General features: G+C 42.9%; 3 protein-coding genes across 6 annotated transcripts; 1 reads left to right on the top strand and 2 right to left on the bottom strand.

Moving 5' to 3' along the window:
- Nucleotides 1–479: 479 nt before the first annotated feature.
- prdx3 (peroxiredoxin 3) lies at nt 480–7,890 on the bottom strand. Its single transcript, XM_056291340.1, has 7 exons — nt 7,842–7,890; nt 6,382–6,499; nt 5,219–5,360; nt 4,967–5,102; nt 4,684–4,787; nt 910–1,075; nt 480–662 (listed from the first exon to the last, which is right to left on the bottom strand). The coding sequence occupies exons 1-7, from the start codon at nt 7,875–7,877 to the stop codon at nt 612–614; spliced, it is 753 nt and encodes a 250-aa protein (XP_056147315.1). The 5' UTR covers nt 7,878–7,890; the 3' UTR covers nt 480–611.
- Nucleotides 7,891–8,174: 284 nt separating this feature from the next.
- On the top strand, nt 8,175–15,258 carry sfxn4 (sideroflexin 4). Of its 3 annotated transcripts, XM_056291738.1 has the most exons (14): nt 8,175–8,321; nt 8,471–8,536; nt 8,620–8,676; nt 8,780–8,806; nt 10,024–10,078; nt 10,270–10,295; nt 10,398–10,451; nt 10,535–10,597; nt 10,925–10,993; nt 11,207–11,297; nt 11,385–11,500; nt 11,603–11,688; nt 13,764–13,878; nt 14,534–15,258. In XM_056291738.1, the coding sequence occupies exons 1-14, from the start codon at nt 8,283–8,285 to the stop codon at nt 14,609–14,611; spliced, it is 942 nt and encodes a 313-aa protein (XP_056147713.1). In that variant the 5' UTR covers nt 8,175–8,282; the 3' UTR covers nt 14,612–15,258. The 3 variants fall into 3 exon arrangements, with proteins under 3 accessions (XP_056147713.1, XP_056147714.1, XP_056147715.1); XM_056291739.1 differs by lacking the exon at nt 13,764–13,878; XM_056291740.1 differs by lacking the exons at nt 8,175–8,321; nt 8,471–8,536 and having other exon boundaries at nt 8,647–8,676; nt 9,983–10,078.
- A 92-nt stretch (nt 15,259–15,350) lies between these two features.
- dennd10 (DENN domain containing 10) lies at nt 15,351–20,106 on the bottom strand. 2 transcript variants are annotated; one of them, XM_056291736.1, is made up of 10 exons: nt 19,974–20,106; nt 19,825–19,879; nt 19,168–19,364; nt 18,744–18,823; nt 18,456–18,604; nt 17,847–17,958; nt 17,629–17,729; nt 17,292–17,399; nt 17,101–17,195; nt 15,351–16,516 (listed from the first exon to the last, which is right to left on the bottom strand). In XM_056291736.1, the coding sequence occupies exons 2-10, from the start codon at nt 19,868–19,870 to the stop codon at nt 16,349–16,351; spliced, it is 1,056 nt and encodes a 351-aa protein (XP_056147711.1). In that variant the 5' UTR covers nt 19,871–19,879; nt 19,974–20,106; the 3' UTR covers nt 15,351–16,348. The 2 variants fall into 2 exon arrangements, with proteins under 2 accessions (XP_056147711.1, XP_056147712.1); XM_056291737.1 differs by having other exon boundaries at nt 19,825–20,100.
- Nucleotides 20,107–20,865: the final 759 nt, after the last annotated feature.

The following is a 20,865-nucleotide window of genomic DNA, read 5'->3' as shown; positions in this document are numbered from 1 at the left end:
GTGGGAGTCCAGAGGAAACCCACGCAGACACGGGGAGAACATGCAAACTCCACACAGAGGACAATTTGGGATGACCCCCAAGGTTGGACAACCCCTGGGGTACGAACCCCGGATCTTCTTGCTGTGAGGCGACCGCACGTACCACTAAAATATAGTTTTCAAAATTGAGGCGGTCAAAGGTCAAGAAAACTATTAAGGTTGTCAAAGACCATTACAATTAGTACCTGAAAATAGTGCTGGAGATGCAATTTGACTTAACTATAGTACAACCACAACCCATGTGCACCATCTTCAAACTCAGGCTTTTAGACCACAATCGTGGTCAGTTTACCAAGGTTCATGTCTAGCATGTACCTCATTGCGAATATGACAAGTTTCAACAGTCTGAATTGAAACCCTTGACATCAACCGAAGAACAATGGCAGCACAACATGAGCTGCTTAGTGTCAAGAAATGAGTACAAGCAGTACAACTTTCAACTATGTAAAGAACATTTTATTCAGGTGAATATGGACAGATGCAGATGTATTTCATAAACTATTAGGGAGACAGCACACAGTTACATTTATTGTAAGATAACCGGTTTTTAGTAAGAGTTGTGAAGTGTGTCCTCAGTTGACGGTTTCGAAGTACTCCTTCGAACCTTCAGGGGTCGGCTTGATCTAGAAAGCAAACAACAAATGAGCTTACCAATGAGGTTTTCCCCCACGGAGAAAAGGGCTACTGCGAAATGACATTATTTGGCAGCACAATGGTATTTAACTCATATTCATTCCAGATGTTGAAAAAAGTGCAAATTGTTCATTGTACAAGATTAAAATAAACTGGGTAGAAAACTAAAATGAATGAAATGACAACAGGAAGCATAAATCCCACAGACATGCTGTGGGACAAGCTGTAAAAACTTACCGTAGGAGAGTCTGGGGTCCAGCTCGCTGGGCACACTTCCCCGTGGGTCTCCACAAACTGGAAGGCCCTCACCAGACGCAGGGTCTCCTCCACACTGCGCCCAACTGGCAGGTCATTCACACTCATGTGCCTCACTATGCCATTTGGATCAATGATAAACAGGCCTCTGAAGCAAATGACAACAGAAATATTAATTGTAGCAGTAATAGCGGGAGTAGTTCCCAAACTTTTTAGGCAACACAACCCGTTCTACATCCCAACCGGGTTGACGCACCTCCAATCCCCCACACCTTCAAAAAAAATGCAACAAAGCCTATTTATAGCCGCATGTAGCCATCAAGGGCGAGGATACACACACAGGCTCAGAGGTGGATAGGCCCATCAGGAGAGGACTTGGGGGGAAAATGCCGTCATATTTTCAGCTGTATTAAAGAAAAGTTGCGTCAAGTTTAAATGATAATTAACCATACATAACATAGCAGTTACGGAAATTAGAACGCCAGTAATTTGAATCAAAATTGCAAAAAAGTTACACACGATCCACCACTTAAACAGCAATGAAATTACTGCACCGTTGAACAGTGCCTGTTCAAAACGGCCCGAATGCTCGGCCTTCGGTATTGATGCTTTCAGCTTTTTCAAGAACCGCACATCCAAATGCCTTCACGCTTGACACGGCGCTTCCCCTGGTCCCCAGTAATACACCCACCGCGCAGGAAGTTGATCGAGTGAACAGTTGTCGAGAAAATCGAAGGACAGATGTACGCACGTACATACATACATACATACATACATACATACATACAGACAGACAGACAGACAGACAGACAGACAGACAGACAGACAGACAGACAGACAGACAGACACTCCTAAACTAAGCTACACCACCATCACATTTTACCTCTCGTGCACCCCCTAGAGGCAGCTTGAGCACCCCAGGGGATGCACGCGCCACACTTTGGGCATCTCTGGACTAGAGGTAGCATTCTTATCAGGCGTATAGCTCACTTCAACTCTTCTGCACCAAACCTTGATAAATTAGTTAAAAGAAACACTCAACAGTAGAGAAAGTGCTCAACAAATAAGGAGCAAAGTAATCCAGTGAGTCAAGTAAATTCTTTATGAGACAGTACAAGCCTGTTTGTGTGTGTGCGTGTGTGTGTGTGTGTGTGTGTGTGTGTGTGTGTGTGTGTGTGTGTGTGTCTTTATGCATGCTCAATAATCCAGGTAAGGAAATCACGGAAAGCTGAATCAGTTCATCCGGGCGTTTGTCAAATCCAAGAAGACGCCCAAACAGTGCACCAGCCAATTGAAGAGAGGAGAAGGACAACAGCTGCCTAAGCGTAAACCAGTGGTGATTCCGTATGTGGCGGGACTGTTGGAAGAGTTGAGATGTGTAGTTTCCAAACACCATATCATACTTATCTGAACAATCCACCCACTACTTTTACGGTTCCAGTTCCCAGCTTACAGTTTGTTTGTTGCTCTGCTTGCTTTTAACTTTTAATAACAACTTTTAAAAACTAACTGGGACCACTGGATTATTTTATTTGATTTTATGGTTTGCCTCTATTAATTTACAGATTTTATTCAATCATCGACTCCTGCACTAACTTGATCGCACTGAAGTCTCCGATTCTGTTGTGCTGGGGCTGTATGTAGCTTGTTTCTAGCCTCTGGCTAAGCTAACCAAAACAATTATGCCAACTTGGCACTGTGAGGACTGTGTGTGGACTCAAGAAAGGAAACAGAAAGACTGCCAACCTTGAAGAGGCTGTTCGATGGCTTTCTGATAAACTCCATAAGAAAGACTCCCTTTTGACCAGCTTCATGGATGTGGCTTGTGGGTAGTCCAAATGGACTTCCTCTCTCAGTGCAAACATCCAGGACATAGTTCTGTGGGACCTCCCCCATTTTTTCATGGCTTTCCTCCTGCTCGACACTTAACTACCAGTCATCCTGGGGTGAAGTGGTGGTCCGCGGTCACAACAGAGGCTTGGACTGGGATGTCACACCCCCTCGCCTAAGCCTCTCCAACCGCTACGCGACCCTGTCTGACGACACTCCAGTCCACACACCTGATGTTCCTGCAGTCTCAACGCGTCCTGATCCGGACCCCTCTGTGAAAATGGCACTGGCCAACACTGCAGCTTCCCCCCTAGTAGCTAGCAGTGTTCAGGTGGCTCGCCATCCCACTGTGAAGCCAAAAAAACAGCCCTCATCCTGGGTAATGACCTCCTCTTCCCATCATAAGATCCTGAAAGAGACCATGATTAGACGCTCTCGAAATCTTCCTTACCCCGAGCCGGGAGGGAAATCCATTCTCAGAGGTGATGTCGCTGCCTCGTCACAACACTCGCTTGCTCGGACACCCCATCCTCAGTCAATGATTTCAACACACAGTGTGGATCATGCACTCTCCTGCCATGAGAACCCACAATCGATATCACCTCGTTCCCTTTTCTCCCCAGCTACATTAACAGTTGGGGATTCCATAATCAGGAACATCCATTTTATCAACACAGCCACACACTGTTTCCCTGGAGCCACAGCCCCTGATACCATGGATAAGCTCTCAGGGCCGCTGTGCTTACTCCCGTCCTCCACCAATTGAGTTATCGTTCATGTGGGGACAAACGATGCAGCTTGTCAGCTGTCTGAATTGACCAAAAAGGATTTTAATGACCTTTTCAGCTTTTTAAATCCTTGTGGAAAGTGTTTTTACTTCCAGTCCTACTCCAACACTGGCCTGTGGAGCAGGGCATTTCCTCAGTTTCCACACATGGCTCATCTCCGGCTGCAGAGCTTACAATATAGATTTTATTGACAATTTTAATCGGTTTTGGGATCGTTTCTCCCTCTTCATATTCAGAACTGACGGAGTCCACCCCAACAGGCTGGGTAGCCGGATGCTTGCGGCCAACCTGCAGCATGCGGTACAGTCCTCTCCACGAGACTGACTGTTTACAATCCACTTTGCTCCCGGAACCTCCACTTCCGCCTATGGTGGCACCCCACAGTACTGTTCTGCCTGCTAGTTCCCCCCACTGGCCTCATTATTAACCCTCTCACCAGGAGTTTTCCCCATATTATTAGGCACCGGGCCACTCATCCACATGACGTATCTAATATCTGGAGCAAATATCTGCAATTTATGTCATATTTTCTGTAATCCTGTTGCTTTTCACTCTGCTTTGACACCAAACAATTTTGGACTCTGATATGAGATGTTTTGGTAATAAGTCCTTTATCATTAATGATTTAATTGTTTCTAATAAATTGAACTTTCTTATGATTACTGAGACATGACTGTCCCCAGAGGACACTGTTTCCCGGACTGAGGCTAGGGCCCCTGACTTTGCATATTTTCATATTCCTAGGCTCTCAGGAAGAGAGGGTGGCCTAGCTGTTTCTTATAAGTTAGTTCTTAAGTACCATCCTGTTACTTTTGGTAATTTTACCTCCTTTGAGGTTTTAAGTTTCTTAATTACTAGCACTCCTCCTTTACTCTACATCTTAATGTATAGGCCCCCTAATTCAGTTCATTTTATTTCTGAGTTTTCTGAGCATCTATCAATTGTCATGCCTAAATATGACAGGGTGCTTATTCTTGGTGATTTTAATCTTCATAAAAAAGCTTCATAAAGTTTATTATTGTTATTAATATGCTGTTCAATTTGATATAACAATTTAAATGGTGAAATTAGAATATATCGTTATTTTCAATTCCTTGAACAGTATAGATTTTTTTTATACACAATATGTTGTACATACCTCAGTGCAATGCCTGGACCCTCCAGAAGTACCCCATAGTCTCTTGAAATCTCTTTGTTAAGGTCAGCAAGCAGAGGGATGTGGATGTTGCCCAAGCCTCCATTCTAAAGAATACAAGACTGAGTTGTACTTCAACAACAATACTAATAGAATAATCATAACGAAAAGGAAAGACTTGCACTGATGGTTCCACTTATGTCCACAAATCAGAACAGAAACAGCTCGAGACTGAGTTGAGGCTAACGGCATGTCCGTTATCCATCGATTAGGTGAGAACACATACCTTGCGCGGTGTGTTAATCCAAGCCAGGTGGGTGAAGTGAGAGTCAACAGACACTCCCACCACCTCACAGTTAATGTCATGGAACTCACTGGCCTTGTCGCTGAATGAGATGATCTCTGTTGGGCACACAAAGGTGCTGTAAAAGTACAAAGTCGGTCAAATTAAAGCATGCAGAGTGCAAGAAAAGCTAGTATAACTTTCACTGCAGGTCACCGCATTTTGCTAATTTCACTATGAGGCCTCAATACTCACAAATCCAGTGGATAGAAGAAAAGAACGAGGTATTTGCCCTTAAAGTCATTTAGACTCAGCTCCTTGAACTCCCCATCGTGGACAGCCGTGGCTTTGAAAGCAGGCGCATGCTGAGTGACAGCAGGGGCAAATCTGACAGTGTCTGACAAGAGTTAAGAAGAACATATTTAATAGTGGCTTATTGCCAAGACATATGTGTGAAATATCTTACACTGATACATATAACCAATAGGTAGCCCATGCACTGTACTTTGGTTCTGGTAACAGTAGTCAATTCAAGTAAGAGAGGAACAAGATGCCAGTATTCAGTGTGAGAAAAGCACCCACACAAGGCTCAGATCCTTAGTTTTATATTTTATTTTGTTTTTTATAACCCCCCCCCTTTTTTTTTTCTCCCTAACTGTATCTGGCCAATTACCCCACACTTCCGAGCCATCCCGGTCGCTGCTCCACCCCCTCTGCCGATCCTGGGAGGGCTGAAGACTACCACATGCCTCCTCCGATACATGTAGAGTCGCCAGCCGCTTCTTTTCACCTGACAGTGAAGAGTTTCACCAGGGGGACATAGCACGTGGGAGGATCAGGCTAGTCCCCCCAGTTCCCCCACCCCCCTGAACAGGTGCCCTGACTGACCAGAGGAGGCACTAGTGCAGCGACCACAACACATACCCACATCCGGCTTCCCACCTGCAGACAAAGCCAATTAGTATGTCTGTAGGGACATACTAACACAGAGCTTCGAACCGGCGATCCCCATGTTGGCAGGCAACAGAATAGACCGCTAAGCTTCTCAGTATGTTACACTTTTAAGTAAACTGACTCAACCTCCTTCTTTTGAGTTGGTTTCTCATGCTGTAGTAGAAATAAAGCATTTTGCACTGAAACCAGTAAACCTTTTCCTTACTTCTTCGATAAAAAAAAAATCAAAATGTCGCCCAAACAGGAAAAGACAGCCTAGTTCAAACCTCCCATAGTCTGTCTAATGCACACCAGAGTTATGATTATCTCTGTACATTCGCCTGGAGTCAGACCCAGAAGACTTTACAGATACCACTGTTCGAGAGGTGGTGGGGGCTCCTAGGAAAAAAATCTCACAAAAAAAGCATAAACAGAACTCCTGAGAATAATATGAATTTAGTTTTTGATTTTGACATCATACATACTGGTTGAGAATAAGGCTCTCTGAAGTGTGGGACAGGAGAGTATTCTTGCAGTACTATTCACAGAGCCGCCATGTGGACAGGATGCTGCAACTCTCAGTCCTCCTGCTGCAACCTTGGCCTAGACAATGGGAGTTATCAATCCACATATTTATTCAAATGATGATAATGTGTGATCATTCAGGTCAGTGGCAGGTTCCAGTAAGGTCACTTAACAATTTGCCATTTCACCCTCAAGGTAGAAGCTAAGAGATGCCATCTGAATGGCATTTATTCATTAAAGAAAGGCTTCACATAGAGGCAATTTAAAGTCTAAATGGCTGCCTATGGAGTAACACATACACAGGTACATAGAACATAGGTTGAAACTCAAACACCCACAATTAAAAAGTGAGTTGGGGCAACTTTAAAATTCTATGTGAGAGGGCGGCATTGACTTTATCTGGTTCATTTTTTTCTTCTTTTCTGCCAAGTAAAATTGGTCCTAAATGTCATTTAGAATCTAACTTAAAAAAGGTCACACACTGGACTAAACACAGACTGCTTTAATTTGATTATAAACTCATTTTAAAGTAAACATTGAAAATCGACATCAATAGTGTGCTTAAGTATATTAGGCTATTTCACTGCAACAGTTAGTTTTTGAGGGCTGAACCCATTCAGCCTCACACACGGGCCACATGGATCAGAAGAACGTCGAAGGACGACTTGAAACGGGGGCTGCAAACTGCAGGACTTCAACGTGTTAAAGCAGGCTTTTCAAGATAAAGGGCCCTTAACTGAAAAAATGAAAATATGAAGGACTAGAGACGATTTTCCTATTCTTGTTAGTCTGGTTGTGGCGTTTTCTTTAGCGCCATTAGTTTTGCTGTGGTTGGTGTGATTTTCTCTCGACAGTACAGATAAACTCTTCTTTGACTTTTATACTGCAAGATATGGAAAAAAAGACCAATGGGCCAAATAAACATCCGTAGTCAATCACACGAATAACCTTCATAATCGATTAAACGTCATAAAAACTCTCGAAAAATGTCGCCCTCTTGAGGCGAGCCACGAACTCGCAGGGGGGGGAATTGTGATTTATTCTAACAACTTTCTGATGTAATACCGCCACCATCTGAGCAAGAGTATGAATCGGGGTACAGACCAACTATTACTCAATTTTCACGAAAAACAAATAGATTATTTAATCAACCGAAATGAACTGCGGAATACTAAATTCAAATCCGGTGCGTAAATCCAGCTGGCCTTAAGACACGCAAACGAACCTCACAACACGCATCCCGCGGAGATATTACTCGACCCTATTATCAACCGCGTTTGCGCCGTTCGTCGACCTCTGTCACGGCTCACAGACGGGTGGGCATACGTAACCCCGGTGGCCAAAATCAACACTATTTCAAAACAACAGCAATACGCGTCCACTGCAAAACTTTCCACGATAACGTTTTGTTCGCACTTACAGAGGTCTTCAACAGTCTTCCGATGGTGGCTGACATCTTGGATTATGACAGCGGGCAGGTTTGCTGTGTTCGTGCGCATCATCACGCTTCGTGGGCGGGCTGCGCAGCATGAGTCTGCAGTTTACCATCTAATCGAATTGAAAATCGACGTTGTTTAATCATATGAAATATAACATATATAGATGTGTAAAATATCGCCAAATTGATTTTTTTTTTAAATATGAACATAAGAATAATGGCCAGATTAATGCGCATTTGCGCTATACGAAGCAACATGATGCTCCAAAACAATCCGCAAAGTCATTGGCCACGTGGGTGGTTGCGGAAGGGATTTGTAAATAGAACTTGACCCTGAACGCGTGAGCTTCGCCTTGGATACCAGGCGTATTGGAGACCGGAGTTCACTGAGTTTTTACGGTAGAAATCTTACAGGCTGTTCAAATGGATCCTAACTTGTTGTACTGGAAAAACGAGGGCCAGGTACCGTACCTCCATTGCATGCACTGCGCAGAACAACGTGACATTGACAGTTGCACGACATTGTTTTGATATCTATGGCTTGTTTTTTGTGTGTTAGTGGTGTTTTTGGAGACGAGCTGAATGAAGTTGTACCTTTACTCATGTTTCAGTCATTCCTTAGTCGGTTACGCGTCTGGTTCAACCTCCTCGATCCAACTTGCTTGCTCTCCTCCAGTGTAAGTAAAGCCATTACCGTTAGCCAATGTTGTGTGATGAGCCAAATCCATCCGGTGTTTAACTGGGAGGGTCTTTTCCTCAGGCTGAAATACGGAAGGCCCGCTCAGCTCTGGAAGGTGGAGTGGGAGTAGAGGAAAAGGTAAGTCTTGATGTTGAAATGCTCAAACCCCACGCAGCCCCTCCAGCTGTCAGTTTATCAAGCTTGCACAGATTTACAAAAACCTTTTTGTCTCATTTTCTAGGATGGAGATGAGTGGACCCTTTCCTTAGTACGTTGGATGAGAAACGAAACAACTGAACACAAATGAGCTGTGTGAATGTCCCCTCATTTACCCTGAGTCAGCGATGGGCAACATGATCCAGAAAGGGCCGGTGTGGGTGCAGGTCTTTGCTCCAACCAAGCAGTTACACGCCTATTAGTCAACCAGTAGTCTTTGCTAAGGGCCTTGATTTGTGGACTCAGGTGTGTAACTGCTTGGTTGGAACAAAGACCTGCACCCACACCGGCCCTTTCTGGATCATGTTGCCCACCCCTGCCTGAGTGATCTTAAGTGATTCCTTGGTATGGTAGATCACAATGGGCAACATTGAAATCCTTGAAACATTTTAAATAATAGCTTAAACAGGGCGGCGCAGTGGTTAGCACGGTCGCCTCACAGCAAGAAGGTCCTGGGTTCGAGTCCTGGGGTAGTCCAACCTTGGGGGTCATCCCGAGTCATCTTCTGTGTGGAGTTTGCATATCTCCCTGTGTCTGCGTGGGTTTCCTCCAGGGGCTCCAGTTTCCTCCCACAGTCCAAAGACATGTAAGTCAGGTGAATCGGCCATACTAAATTGTCCTTAGGTGTGTGTGTGTGTGTGTGTGTGTGTGTGTGTGTGTGTGTGTGTGTGTGTGTGTGTGTGTGTGTGTGTGTGTGTGTGTGTGATGGCTTGGCAGCCTGTCCAGGGTGTCTCCCCACCTGCCGCCCAGTCACTGCTGGGATAGGCTCCAGCATCCCCGCGACCCTGAGAGCAAGATAAGTGGGTCGGATAATGGATGGATGGAATAGCTTAAACAAGTTTGTTTTTGAATTACACATTTTTATTTTGGGATGTTATTTTTTTTTTGTCTTCTTGGGGGGTGGCACGGTGGCGCAGTAGTTAGCACGGTCACCTCACAGCAAGAAGGTCCTGGGTTCGAGCCCGGGGTAGTCCAAGCTTGGTGTGTCATCCCAGGTCATCCTCTGTGTGGAGTTTGCATGTTCTCCCCATTTCTGTGTGGGTTTCTTCTGGGTGCTCCGGTTTCCTCCCACAGTCCAAAGACATGTAGGTCAGGTGAATCGGCCATACTAAATTGCCCCTAGGTGTGAATGTGTGTGTGTCTGTTTTCTTGAAGCAAAGTTTTACAGTATTTTTACATTTGTTATAATTTTTTAATGACTGCTTTAATGTAGTGGGTTGTTTTACAGGTTCTTCTCATTGATGTAATGTGATGAAATGTGTTTTACAGTCTTCTATACATTCTGACTCTGGGGATGTTCTTCCATTAATTTTCCGTCCCCCAGGTACAGTAATTTTAATTGCAAAGTAGAAGTTCGTTCAACAAAGTAGTGTTAAATGAACGTAGTAATACGACACAGTCATCGTGTTGATTGATCAACATTTAAATTGTTGTCATTGAATTTTTAATTTAATATATTATTATTATTATTATTATTATACTACCATATTGAATATCACAAATGTTTTTTTTCAGCTTTTTTGCCATTTGCATCCCCTTTGGTAAGTGACTCATCAGATGACCAATAATGACAAATACTTGACCACAACATTAACCACCGGGTTTTGTATGGTGTGTTTATAAAAATAATCTTTATTTTTCAGGTTGTTGGCAGCTTTTTGCCACATGCTACTGTAAAATCAGCATTGTTTTGGCAGGTAGGTTATTTATCCTATTTATTAAAACACTAAATACCATGAAACTGTGTCCTTCCCTTAATGGCAGAATTGCTTTCTTGCAGTTTATGATGCAGAGTTACTGCGCTGGATTCAACTATGCAAATAGAAATTCTTCTTCAGAGCAGGTAAATCCAACCACTTTAAAGAACTAATATATTCAAAGAAAATTAATGATATTTATTTTGTCTGGTAGATGGGGTTGGGTGGATTTGATGCCAAGATGTAGGGGGGACTGGCTTGCCTGCAGTAAGCAAAGTATAAAAGAGGGCTGTCTTTGCTGTGAATTGCTAAATCTTAAACCAGCCTATCACACAGTTGAGTTATTTACATATTTAAAACCAACAGAAGACAGCCTAATTTAAATACTCCCTAACGGTTTTTATTTATCTCAGGCTTCCAGATGGTTCTGTTTTGCATTATCTGTATCTCATGTTATTATCTTCCTCCACTAGGGCAAGAAGATGTCTTTAAACCAAGTTGTAATGGTGGCTGGATCAGTCTCCTGTTCAACATGTGCAGGGGTGTGTACAGCTTGATTCCTTACTGAGAGCTGTGTGAAATTGAATTTGTTGCTTCATATAAACGCTATACAAATCATATTGAAACTAATTTAACATGGGGGGGGGTAGCGCTCGTAAGATTTAGGCTGGCTTTGCAAGGCTGATGGGGGTAATTAAATGTGAAAAATCAATAATTTCCCCCCCAAAAAAAGATTAATATGCTTGATGTTATAGGCAGTTCCACAAATAATCATTCGCCAACTTGGCATAAGCAGTGCACCGCTCCTGACTCTCCTGAGATCACTATTACCAGTCCCTCTAGCAGGTAAGCAGGTATGACCCCCCACCCCCCCCCCACACACACACACACACATACACACACACACTAAAAGTGTTGTGTAACTCCCTCTAGCTGCTTTGGCTTCCTTCAGTGTGTACACTGTCAGATATGAGGAGTTGGAGAAGGGGATCCAGGTGTTTGATTCCAATGGGAATTCTGTTGGGATTTCTAAAGCGGCAGGGGAAAAGGTAAGAAAAAGGGTCAAGGAACTAAATGTTTTTTTTTTTTTTTTTTTTTTTTTTTTACACAACCAGTTTGGAATATTTGACCATTCTTTTTCGTTCGCTCAGGCTATAAGAGAAACTGCAGTATCAAGAGTGGCATTGCTGGGTACATCAGCTGCTCTTCCCAATCTTTTAATGCTGTTTTTAATGAGGTGAGTTTCCTCTGTTGTGCTTTTTTTCCCCTTGATTCCCCCCCCCTTTTTTTTTTTCTTCTCCTCAATTGTACTCGGACAATTACTCTACACGTCACATCCGGCTTCCCACCCGCAGACACAGCCAATTGTGACTGTAGAGACGCCCAACCAAGCCGGAGGTAACATGGGGATTCGAACAGCTGACCCCTGTGTTGGTAGACCGGAGTAGACCGCTACCCTACCCGGGCGCCTCTAAATAACTTTTAACAGATGTATTTAGGCCATAGGCTGATTATACTTAACGCCCGTACGTGTAAATTTATGTGACATATTAACTTGGCACATTTGCTGGTTTGTTGTTATTTTGGTTTGTTCGTTAGGTGGTTACTGGTGTGTTATTGTGTTGGTGGTGTATTTTCTGGCGTTTTTGTTTGTACCAGTAATTTCCATATTGGTGTACTGGTTTGGAGTCAGGGATTTCTGGTCAGGCATCAAGGTGGTGATCAAGCTTCTGATGCAACCACAAGAACAGCTAGTGGCTTTGGTCAAAAACGACGGACAATATTTGGTGTCCAAAGTATGGACATTTTTCCCATGTCTATCTATTCCCTATTGGTGCCTATGCCTTTTTTAAAGCCTGGTTTGTGAGCTTCTGAGCTGGCTGCTTCATGCCAGTAGCATCAGCTGTGCTATTATCCAATTGTTGTGAAAACGGGCAGCAAGGAGAGTAAGTTTTAGACATGAGGTAGTAAACTAGATCTAAACCCAAGTGCCATATCCAGTGTCGTATGAGTATAGTACTTAACACTGCTGAGACTTGATGTAGATGGGAATGTTTTGAGGATACCGGAAGTTATTTTTGAGTCTTCTGATGGTTGCATAAGCCTTACTCAATGAAATACTATGAAAGAAAACACCCATTTGATAACCCCAATGATTTACCTGCAATCTCAACCCTTTGACATCCCGTCGTTTTGTGATGGCATAGCTAGATATCCTTTAGGGCTGCACGGTGGCCCAGTGGTTAGCACTGTTGCCTCACAGCAAGAAGGTCCTGGGTTCGAACCCCAGGTCATCCCAGGTCCTTTCTGTGTGGAGTTTGCATGTTCTCCCCGTGTCTGTGTGGGTTTATTTTGGATGCTCCGGTTTCCTCCCACCATCAAAAAGACATGCATGTTAGGGTTAATACTCCGGTCTGTGTTCCTGACCAAGGCAATGGCACTGCGGCTGCCCACTGCCCCTTTACAATAGAATGGGTTAAATGCAGAGAGCAAATTTGTTGTAAGAATATAATTTGTCGTAAGAATACAATGACAAAATGAAGTGGCTTTCTTTTTATGTAACCATTCACCAGTGCATCATTCTTTAAACATGGGAATCAGGTCCCTTTGTGAGTGCTTTCCCTGCATCAAGACACATGGGGTTGGGGCATCCGGGTAGCGTAGCTGTCTATTCCATTGCCTACCAACACGGGGTTCGGCAGTTCAAATCCCTGTGTTACCTCCAGCTTGGTTGGGCATCCCCACAGACACAATTGGCCGTGTCTGTGGATGGGAAGCCGAATGTGGGTATATGTCCTGGTCGCTGCACTAGCACCTCCTCGGGTCTGTCGGGGTGCCTGTTCGGGGGGGGAGTGGAGGGAATAGTGTGATCCTCCCACGCACTCTGTCGAAACTCCTCACTGTCAGTTGAAAAGAAGCAGCTGGCGACTCCAAGTGTATCAGAGGAGGGATGTGGTAGTCTACAGCCCCCCATGGATTGGCAGAGGGGGTGGGGCAGCGACCGGGATGGCTCGGAAGAGTGGGATAATTGGCCAGATACAATTGGGGAGAAAAAATCCACACAAAAAAAGGACACATGGGGTTGTTGTTACATCATATTCTGTGTGTTGCTTAGTTGTTTGCATGAGTGCTGCATGCTGAGCAAGACTGTACTTAAGAAATGAAGACTGGTAGTGGCTTTCCTCTTTGGTCATACAAATAACTGATAAATCCACCTACCTGGGTTCCAAAGATTTTAGAGAAAATGAAGCACAAGGTGCTACCAACACATCATCCCATGTAATGTGTATCTAATGGACTGCTCATGAACAGGACAAGGTTCAAGAGGAACCCTTTGCTGGTCACTCCTATACGTCATCTGAGTGCCGTATTAACCCTGGGCCTAATGATTCCTGTGTCTTTCAGTCTCTTTCCGCAACTAGGAATGGTAAGATTTAGGATTCTTTTTGTCTCAATGAATTTTAAAATCCTTTCACAGTGGATCGGAAAACACAGAGCATCATGCATCAGTTTTTTTCAATCCCGCTGACTCCTGACATGTCGCTGACATCAGGACCATTTAGTCTCACCAGATTTTGCACAATCCAGCATGTCGTCGCTTAACAGGCATCCAGACTTGAGAAAATGTATAAATTAACGGGGAAAATATAAATTAAATTTAAAAAAATGAGTATATGTTTGTTGTTTGTGTGTACTGTCTCTTTATATGGGTCATTCTTCATCCCCACCTTACCTCACTATAGACTTTGGTGAAATTGGCCAACTGTGCTTGAAACGGATACCTGGGCCTCGCACATCACCTGCAGATGGCACATTTTAAACATCAGACATATCTGATGATATCTTGGTGAATGGATAAGGGTAGCAAAGATTAGATCCTATGGCCCACATAAACTTTGCCAAATGTCATCCTCAACCAGGCCACAGAATGGGATTCCCCCTCTGACTATTGGGATTAGCTAAGTAATGGATAAATCAGGCTAATTATCATCAACATCAAACCCGGTTTGTCAGGAATCATCTATTTTGTGCACCTCTTGGTCCAGCAGAGGAGCTCATCTAAAGTCTTGTCCATTTTGCAGATTGAAAAGGAAAGCTTGGAGAAGGAGCTGCAGGATGCAACTACAGATGGCCAGCTCTTCTACCACAGGGGTCTGTGAAGAGCGCTGAACAGAAACCAGTGGATACACCTAGCCAACAATAGTTCACCAACTTAAAAATATCGATCCATCCATTATCCATGCCGCTTGTCCTGCTCTCAGGGTCGCGGGGATGCTGGAGCCTATCCTAGCAGTCATTGAGCGGCAAGCAGGGAGACACCCTGCCAGGCCATCACAGGGCCAACACACACACACACACACACACACACACACACACACACACACACACACACACACACACACACACACACACACACACACACCTAGGGACAATTTAGTACGGCCGATTCACCTGACCTACATGTCTTTGGACTGTGGGAGGAAACCGGAGCCCCTGGAGGAAACCCACGCAGACACAGGGAGAACATGCAAATTCCACACAGAGGATGACCCGGGACGACCCCCAAGGTTGGCCTACCCTGGGGCTCGAACCCAGGACCTTCTTGCTGTGAGGCGACCGCACTAACCACTGCGCCACTGTGCCACCCTTCAACTTAAAAATATGGCAAACAAAACATTCCCAGTTAGTAAAACATATGGGATTTAGGGCTACACCCACATTCATGATCTGCAAGGTTTAATCCTACCAGATTTGCACAATCTCCAAATGATGTGTTTTTATCACACAGTTGGTTGCATTTGAGTGCCATGAATGTGGAATACATATAAAGCGTCCCTTGTCTGTGAGTTGTGAATTGTCATTTTGTCTATTTATTTGCATTAAAAAAGAGCAACAATGTTTGTAGCAAATTTATTTAATGGGAACATTGAGGGCATTTAAAGATATGAAACACTATATCAGTTCAGGAAAATACATGAATTTAGTTTTCAAAGTTAAACGAGCATTTCTGTATATTGCACACAGTGTCCATTCTGAAATATTTAGGCACAGAACCATCCTTTTGGCAACTTGGAGAACAGTGAAATAGCAAATGAATGATACACAAACAAATTGACAAATGTAAGCTATACACAAGATGACTATAAATCAAAGTGATCCTGATAACAAGGAAGCATTTAGTTGTTCTCCATTTATCATTAAATGGGCCAAAAATATCAGTCTTCCCTACCAAAAAAAAAAAAAGTTTATCAAAAGGAACATTGTGTCATTTGAAAACACAATTACAAAATTATATTAAAGAAATTAAGGGATGGTACAAATTGCAAGCATAACATTATAAATTTTTATGTGGCACTCGAGTCATTAGTAATGACATTATGGAACATCAAGAAAACTAAAATGTAAATACACAATGTATGAAAACAGTTATTTTCAATTTTACAAATGTCTATGTGATAATAGCACTCTAAATGGGAAAAACACCTTCTGATGGCAACAGAATTTTAATTAAAGCAACAACATTTATCTCCCTAAATTTTTTGTCAAGTGGCCTCCTTTATATTTGTATATGATAAAACTTTCAAGGTAAATCACATCTTCATTCTAAACCATTGCTGTTACTGTCAGAAAATTAAATGTAAAAAGACTTCCCATTAACTATTAATTAATTAACGCTTAATTGGCTGTTGGTGCATTCTATGGTGTTTTTGGTACAGCAATGTAGTTTAATGTCATTTGTTGTTGTTGAGACTAGGTTGTAGCATGTAAATGCCATTCAAAGTATGAGCCTTTACAAAAACAGTGCTTACTACAACATTCAATCAACAGCATAGAAACTGCCCTCTTTATTACAAGTATCACATCCTGGGGTAAAGTATTTCGTTTGGAAGGCAGAGTTATATCCTTAGGAGCTGCTCAGCAGCTGCGAGATGAAAAAGGAAGTTCTCTGTTGCTGGAGGGAAGTGCCGCTGTTTTAAACTTTCCAGTGAGATTTTTGAATTTTGACACTCATCAGCGAGGGCAAACAAGTTGGCAAGGATCTCTTTTGTCTTCACAGAAATGTCCTGTGAACACATGTTGGGTTTCATGATATATTTCTTTGAATTGATAGAATTAAATTTCACTGACATGTCATGTTGAAGAAACATGTTACAGCCTATCTCCACTACCTAGAACTGTGCCATGTCGGGCGGGGTGTGCAGGGCTGAGCCAAATAAAGCCCAGTCTACTCTTGATGTTCTTGCAATATGTATAGAGCTAATGGGGCAGAGTTTATAGCCATGGTGTTACTACTGCGAATGACAGGGTGCCACTATCAACTTTTTTGCTGTTCATTATGCAACTGCTAATTGATAGACAATTATAAGTCAAGCAAGTGTTAACTTACTTGAGGAATTGGAGTTGGCAGAGTATTTTGTAGCTTTTCTGTGTTCAGTGCTGTGACAGTGTCGCCACAGGGCAGAGTAGGGTATGGTGGGAAGGAAATGAGCTCCTGCCCCCCCCATTCTAGCCACACCTGATGTCAAACTAGGATAAATTCTTTTACGGTCGATTCCCAGAACCAAGCAAGCAGGTGTAATGGAAATGAATGAGGAACCGTGATTTGCATGGTGCAATAGTGGAAAAACCGTTCTAGGTGCAGTCTTACCTTGACTACCTGACTGTCTGTTTTGTCAGCATCCTCTGCCGACTGGACAATAAAGTGGCCAATGTCCTTGTGTAGCTTCCCCATAGCCAAAGCCTCTGTGGTGATTATAAGGGATTTCAGTGCGAGAGAAACACCAGTCTGCTTTCTCAGGATTCCATAAGTGAAAGAAGATGGGAAATACTCATACGAACCTTTGGCACTCTGGGATACTGTGATGACACTGTCCGGGAGGTTGACATACACATCAAACAAGTCCAGTCTGTTGCTCACCTCTGGATCTACAAATCCTGCCACATAGCCTACAAGGAAAACAAATGAACATACTGATACATAAATAACTGCTGATGTTCGACAATTCTGGTACAGAAATAATCTGTGAGAGTCATCAGGATCACGGTGCAGGAGGCGACTCACCACCAAACATGTACATCAACATCTCCACACACCCATGTTGGACGCACTCAGCTCTAAGTGTTTCTACAACAACGAACTATACATTTGAGTGGATTAACCAGTTTAGTTCACCACCTGGACATTTTTTTAGGTCTTCCAATTCGCTGTCAGTCAGGTGTACATTCGGATGCAGAATAGACCAGTCTTTCCTGTGCCATGTCAGAGCTGGAAGAACTCTGAGCAGGAACACAACAGAGATTTTTTCTTGAAAAGTATTGCCAACAATAGATGTTTCCCGAAAACAGTTATTAAAGGTGAAAAAGTGATATTCTTATTCATGTTTTGGTATTCACCTGGTAAACTCCAACAACGCTTCAATACGAGGATGATGGACTACAATCCTCTTCTTTAGCATGAGGGCAGTATATAGAATTATGGTCTCCATACCAAACTGGGACACCACATCTAAAATACAGTCGAAAAATAGAGTTACACGTGGTGTCAAACTTGGAGTTCAGAGTGGGATCTTCTGCTGCTGCTAATGGTCGGCATTAATTAAAAAAAAAAAAAAAGATCATTTAAACAATTTGATGTAAAGTATTTTTAGATTTATTTTCTAATAATGTTACATTTATCACTAGCTACAGAATGTCGTGCAAAAAATAGACAGTGACCAAAAACACAGAAAACAGCTAGCCTTTTCTGCTTCACATACGTATTTGGTCTGTAAGAATAGGCCAGCTTCCAGCAGGCAATAATTTGTCTTTCAATTTAAAGTGCATGTCTGCAAGTACTAACTGGTGGCTGATCGACTGAAACATCCTGAGAACTATGTTTACTTTCTTGAAGGACACTATTGGATCTAAACATTATTATTCAATTGTGCTGAGATCTTTTCTAAAAACAGTGTGGACTCAAAATGCCCCCAATTTCCATTGCTCTTTATATTTGAAACAGCTTACCTTTGACTGAACCAGCCAGGTATGCCTTCCGGACATCATAATCTTTGATGAGAAACGAGCCGTTCTCGTCACTCTGGCAAATGCCTTTTGTGAGAACGGCAATATAACCCTCCATCATTTTCACCGGACTACCATGTTTGATGTACATTCTGTATAATCACATAAAAAAAAACATACCACAAAACAGGAAACTAATGAACACTGTTTAAATAACTTCATTACTGATCTTGTAATAGTCAAGAACTTTACTTCTGCAGACAGTGGAACAATATGAACTTCACACTATACCTGCACAGCACTCTGCTAAATGCAGCATACTTCTCGGGGTTGAAGTCTTTCGCTGTGACAACTACTGAAAAATGAGTGACCTGGAAAGAGGAATTATACACAAACTAAACCTCAAAACAAACACTTAAAGAAATCCTGATTTACAGACGCATCATTCCAATGACAAATAGCAAGAAACCTTAGCAGAAGATTGACTCATTTCTGTATTGCTCAAAAAAGTTCAATCCATATGTATGCATAGTTAAAAGCATTGCAGCATAGCAGAAAACGACACTACTCGTCCAAAGAACATGGGCAGTCTACTCAACACTAAAACACGGAATAAGGGAAACGGGGTGCGGGGGGACCCAACAAGTCGCCCACTTCTGGGAACAATTCAGGTTATCATTAATGAGCAAACTAAATACATGCTTAAAAACCCCACCTTCTTTAGGGCAGTAGGCTCTTGTACGTCAACTGTGGTAATGTAGTACCAGGTGCGACAGAACTGACCAAACACAAAGATGTGGAGCTCACGGCTGTCTTCTGTCAGACAGCACTTGCTGAGCAGGACATCTCTCAACTCTTTGCTGACAGAGGGAAAGCACCACACCCACAACGCATCTCCATTCACATCTTTCTCTGTGTGGATTAAAAAAAAAGAAGACATAACACTTTTTTAACAAGGCAATACTCTCCATACGTTCCGAACATATATAATTACACTTTGTATATTACCGTTACATATTGCACATGTTTATTACTTTGCTCAAGCTTCAAAGGTTTATTGGTCACGTACTTCATGTACATGCACATGTACAAGTACAATAAGGAGTAAAATGATTTTGCTGTTATATACTGTACATTTTGGACACTTTGCCTGTGTGTGTGTGTGTGTGTGTATGCCAGCTGCTTGGGAATGCCAGTTCGATACGTTAAGGTAGGTTGACCCTGAGCCATTTTCAGCCACAGGACCAGTACTAATGGTATACTCCTGCATTACACCAGTATCATGTGATGCAAGTGCATTTAGTACACACCCAGTGACAGGAGTGTACATAATTGTAACCCAAACAAAAGGCGTCCGTGAAATGAAACTTACCAATTAACCCGACGCTTGACATATGGTGTGTTCCAAGCGTTGCCATATTCCATACCTAGAATAATTGACAAAAAGGGAAATACCGGGTCCCTCGTAAGTCAAGTGATCTTGAACGCCCCTTCCGTGAACAGAAACGTAACATTATTTACCTTGATCTCTTGCTTCCAGATTTATGAATACGAATAAACAGATTGAACAAACCGATTAGCCAAAAGAAAAAAAAAGAAAAAGAAAAATGTGTCAGTGACCGAATTTATGTAGATTTTCCTTGTGCAAATCTCTTCCTTGTTCCTGTTGGATGACGCAGAGACGACGAGCGCGTCGGACCAGTCAGATCTGGGGACGTCACACACACGTAAAACAACTACGGCCTGCGTAAACGGCGGGTGACGGTGCATTTAAGAGGCCTCGCTTAAAACCGTAAAACGGGACCCCCACCCCCCTCCACCCCACCCCAACCCCCAGTACAGTTTCACCCGAAGGTTTCCGATTCAAATGATTCCAGTATTTTTATGCATGTTGTTTGATGATGTTACGGGAAACCCAAATGAACCCGCAAGCAATCATTTCCATATTACGTCATGCACAAATCTTTCCCACCCCGATGGGGGAAATGTCCGTTTTGTTACACTTGTCATGACATTAACATGATTTGTATTAATGACTGCCAACTGCACAACAAGTCAAAGTCAATTCAATTTTATTTGTATAGCCCAATATCACAAATTACAAATTTGCCTCGAGGGACTTTGCAGCAACACAACATCCTGTCCTTAGAGCCTCGGCAATGGCCTCTAAGAAAAGTAACTGCCTTGTGCAGTAACCAGTGCTGATAATAGCTTCTTCTTTTTTTACATTAGTATCTAAAGCAAATTCAAAATCCTTAATATTGTGAGAGTGCAGGAATGAGGAGACGGAGAGATCGAGTCGAGTCAATTCCATTTACTCGCCACACAAAACGACACCGATACAGCACAATCTCTCGTGGCAACCAGCTAACCGCTAGGCTGCTGCAAACATGGCTCACCCCGGAAACTCTTA

This window comes from Lampris incognitus, chromosome 13 (genome assembly GCF_029633865.1).
Source record: "Lampris incognitus isolate fLamInc1 chromosome 13, fLamInc1.hap2, whole genome shotgun sequence".
Lineage (NCBI taxonomy): Eukaryota > Metazoa > Chordata > Actinopteri > Lampriformes > Lampridae > Lampris > Lampris incognitus.
The sequence above is the reverse complement of the archived record's forward strand: the minus strand, read 5'-3'. Positions and strand labels throughout refer to the sequence as shown.

Excerpts from the sequence above, each read along its gene's own strand:
- sfxn4 (XM_056291738.1), top strand. The coding sequence starts at position 8,283 with ATGGATCCTAACTTGTTGTACTGGAAAAACGAGGGCCAG. Across the intron at positions 10,296-10,397 it reads TGCCATTTGCATCCCCTTTG|GTTGTTGGCAGCTTTTTGCC; the intron begins GTAAGTGACTCA and ends TTTATTTTTCAG. Across the intron at positions 11,501-11,602 it reads CTAAAGCGGCAGGGGAAAAG|GCTATAAGAGAAACTGCAGT; the intron begins GTAAGAAAAAGG and ends TCGTTCGCTCAG.
- prdx3 (XM_056291340.1), bottom strand. The coding sequence starts at position 7,877 with ATGTCAGCCACCATCGGAAGACTGTTGAAGACCTCT. Across the intron at positions 1,076-4,683 it reads GGTCCAGGCATTGCACTGAG|AGGCCTGTTTATCATTGATC; the intron begins GTATGTACAACA and ends CATTTGCTTCAG. Across the intron at positions 663-909 it reads GGACCCCAGACTCTCCTACG|ATCAAGCCGACCCCTGAAGG; the intron begins GTAAGTTTTTAC and ends TTTGCTTTCTAG.
- dennd10 (XM_056291736.1), bottom strand. The coding sequence starts at position 19,870 with ATGGCAACGCTTGGAACACACCATATGTCAAGCGTCGGGTTAATTG. Across the intron at positions 19,365-19,824 it reads GTCAAGCGTCGGGTTAATTG|AGAAAGATGTGAATGGAGAT; the intron begins GTAAGTTTCATT and ends TAATCCACACAG. Across the intron at positions 16,517-17,100 it reads CAGACAGTCAGGTAGTCAAG|GACATTTCTGTGAAGACAAA; the intron begins GTAAGACTGCAC and ends ATGTGTTCACAG.